Source organism: Neolamprologus brichardi, chromosome 3 (genome assembly GCF_056152115.1).
Source record: "Neolamprologus brichardi isolate AB-2024 chromosome 3, ASM5615211v1, whole genome shotgun sequence".
NCBI lineage: Eukaryota > Metazoa > Chordata > Actinopteri > Cichliformes > Cichlidae > Neolamprologus > Neolamprologus brichardi.
In genome coordinates this window covers 49,845,960-49,848,925 of record NC_142106.1, presented here as the reverse complement: position 1 = coordinate 49,848,925, position 2,966 = coordinate 49,845,960, and the positions used below count along the sequence as shown (strand labels likewise).

Below are 2,966 nucleotides of genomic sequence, written 5' to 3'. Positions count from 1 at the left end.
GCATACTTAATTGTGTCACCATGTGTATTTAAAAAAATCAAAACATGGTTTTTATGAGGTGTTGTGTGAACGTGACTTGAGGCTAATTCAGCGAATTCTTTTGCATTTGTGTTAAAAAAGTTTGTCCCTGATAGGGCGTAATCACGTCGTGTCTTTGAGTGTATAGGTCCCAGGGAAAGGGTTGTGTGGATCTTCATCTTGGACTGCAGCAAAGGAGTCGACCAAAAAGTCCACTGGGAAGTTGGATGAAGAGGGCATGGAAATAGCTGTTTGTTTGCTGTTAGTCCTCCTAGTTGCAATGAACATGTTTCGAGGGGAGATCTTTGCTTACCCCCTTTTTCTCCAGTGGAAGTTGGTAGCTAGCGTCGCAGGACATATTATGTTCGTTTGCTCCGATGTGGCCTGTAAATATTTCCCATATTTAACCAACGTGGCTCAGCAGTGCCCTGAGCTGAGGAACCTCTTGTCAATGCGTCCTTTTCTCTCCGTCATGCATGCAAAAGCTCACACTTGGATATGCGAGGTATATTGCAGCTTGTAGTCTTGGATAAGTTTAAGACATTTTGTTATAAGGTTGAATGAATTCAGCAGTCATGTATTGTGACCTCCTTTCTATAGATCAAATGGGGAGGTGCGTTTCAGGATGGGGCCGGTTCTACAGTTGGAGAAGAGGTGGAACCAGTAAACAGTTTCCTGTCTAGGGCGGCCATCACAACGAAGTACATGTCTAAAGCAGGTGTGTGTCTGTGTGTGAGATTCCACTCAGTCTCCTGCTCATTCATTCTTATTTGTATACTAACTGAAATGCAGGGCGAACAGACATGCTGAGCCTCCTGGCTTTGGGCTGGAACAAAAGGAAAGTGGAACAACTGGGCCGCACTTTGAGCCAGAGATATCTAAAGGTCATTTTTTCAACACCCATTTTAATGTGTGTGGTAATGGGGGGAAAACACCAGTACTCTAAAAATGTCAATATGAATGACATTTATTAATGTATTCTTAGATCATAAGGATCCTTAGAGAACAAGTGGAGAGCCTGAATGCGAGCAGAAATGAGCTGGGTGTGGATGTCGACACACTGCAGCAATGGGTGGCCGATGTGCAGCAATGGGCTGAAGGTGAGTCTCAATATAATGCACTCGTGTATAACAACGGGACCCACCATGGCCTCATTAAAGAACTTAGAATTAAGATCTTTCTGACAGTGTCAACAAACAATGAAAAATAAGCCTTGTAAAAGCACAATTGATGGCAGAGTTGTTGCGTTTGATCAAATTGGATTGGACCTGGGTTGAAGTGATGTCGTACTAGTTGGTTTTATAAACCTGAACACCAACATACTTGTTATCTCATGATAATGCAGCACATGAAGGCTCCAGATGTCTTATAATGAATATCATCAAGTCAGTGATTACAGAGTCCACTGTAGTTTGGTGACTGTTACTCATCCTGTATTCTGATTAATATTCCTCTCACTTAGAAACTGATCAAACTGATGGCAGCCTCGGAGCGTTGCAGGCACGAATAGAGGAGCTTGTCGTCATCATCAGAGTGCGAACACAAAGTCTTTACAGACAAAATGGTGTCACAGTTTCTTTGAAATGGACCGTTTGATGCTCAGTTTGTACAGCTTGTACAGCTACTTTGTAAACAGAATAAAATCAGATCCAGGTTTGTTTGAGCTGGATGTGATTTGTTCTAGTAAACAAATTGATGAGTGTAGATTAAAATGTAAATATATGCATTATGTGAAGGTGTGAATTTTTTATGATTATTTACAGATAGCAACAAGAGGCGACACAGAATTCACAAGGTCATCTTAGATGAGAAGAAACGCTTGGTGGCTGCTGTTGACGACTACAACAAGCTCGCTGAACCAACAAAGCAAATCGTATCCAGTGATGCCCTCATCCACACCGACGTTTGGCCCTGGCAGAGCACAAGTGAACGTAAGCTCTTGATTTATAAATATCCTTTTTAAACAATCTCCCAGTATCTGAGCAGTAGTTGAATGTTTTGTTCTTGAATCATGATAAGCTACTATGTTTTCCCATCTGATGTTGTTAAACTGTAGCTGCTGCTGACCTCCGAACAAAGAGAAAGGTCTTTGAGAAGGTGATGGCTGTGAGGCGCCTGAGAGAGGAGGAGATGATCCTTTGCAGGGAGATGCAGCATCACTGGACAGTGTTGCGAATGCGATCTGTGGTGTTGGGGACAATCTCCTCAGACTGTAAGCACATCTTTTATTTATTTATACATTTGGTGATGAATTGATTGAAAATAATAGCAGATGCTAAAGTCTTACTGGATCTTTTACCTATATTTGGGTTGCTAGCTAACACTGCCTTCTCCCTTTAAAGTTTAATTACATGATCCTAATTCCTTGTGTTTATGAGGTGAGGTTTTTTTTGTTTTTGTTTGACTTATATTTAATAGTTTTGTTGTTTTTACAGCCTCCCTTGTTGGCATGTCGGAGGATGCACAGAAAGGACTCCATAGCCTGGTTTAAAAACAAAGTGAACTGAAAGCTGAAATGCTCAGAGTAAAGGACGTGTACAAGAGAATCCTCAGCCACCAACCACTCCTGGAAATGGACTCGGAGGAGGAGGACATTCCAGACGATGCCGCTGAGAGTGATTTGAGCACTTCTGATGAAGACTGATTGTGTCATCATTGATATTATGTTTGGTAAAATAAAAAGTTAATCACATCTGTTTAATGTGATTTTTATAATGTCTGTTTTAGAAATTGCTTATCAACAGACATTTTACATGTTGAGAAGAAAAATGTAATTCCCTTGGTGCAGTTGTTTCCCCTGAATCATTCTTTCCCATCTAATTTAATGACTAGTGTACATGTTCAGATACAATAACATAATTTAATTCATGGGCTGCTCAAATTATCACAAAATTTGAAAGCACCAGGCAGCACACTCACAGGGAAAGTTTTGTTCAGTGTTTTGTTGA

The 2,966-nt window shown here is 40.8% G+C and overlaps 1 protein-coding gene across 1 annotated transcript; it reads left to right on the top strand.

Moving 5' to 3' along the window:
- The first annotated feature begins 256 nt into the window (after positions 1 to 256).
- LOC148105730 (uncharacterized) lies at positions 257 to 2,509 on the top strand. Its single transcript, XM_087837822.1, has 8 exons — positions 257 to 523; positions 619 to 736; positions 811 to 902; positions 1,004 to 1,118; positions 1,481 to 1,582; positions 1,782 to 1,949; positions 2,075 to 2,230; positions 2,454 to 2,509. The coding sequence occupies exons 1-8, from the start codon at positions 257 to 259 to the stop codon at positions 2,507 to 2,509; spliced, it is 1,074 nt and encodes a 357-aa protein (XP_087693948.1).
- The last annotated feature ends 457 nt before the right edge of the window (positions 2,510 to 2,966 follow it).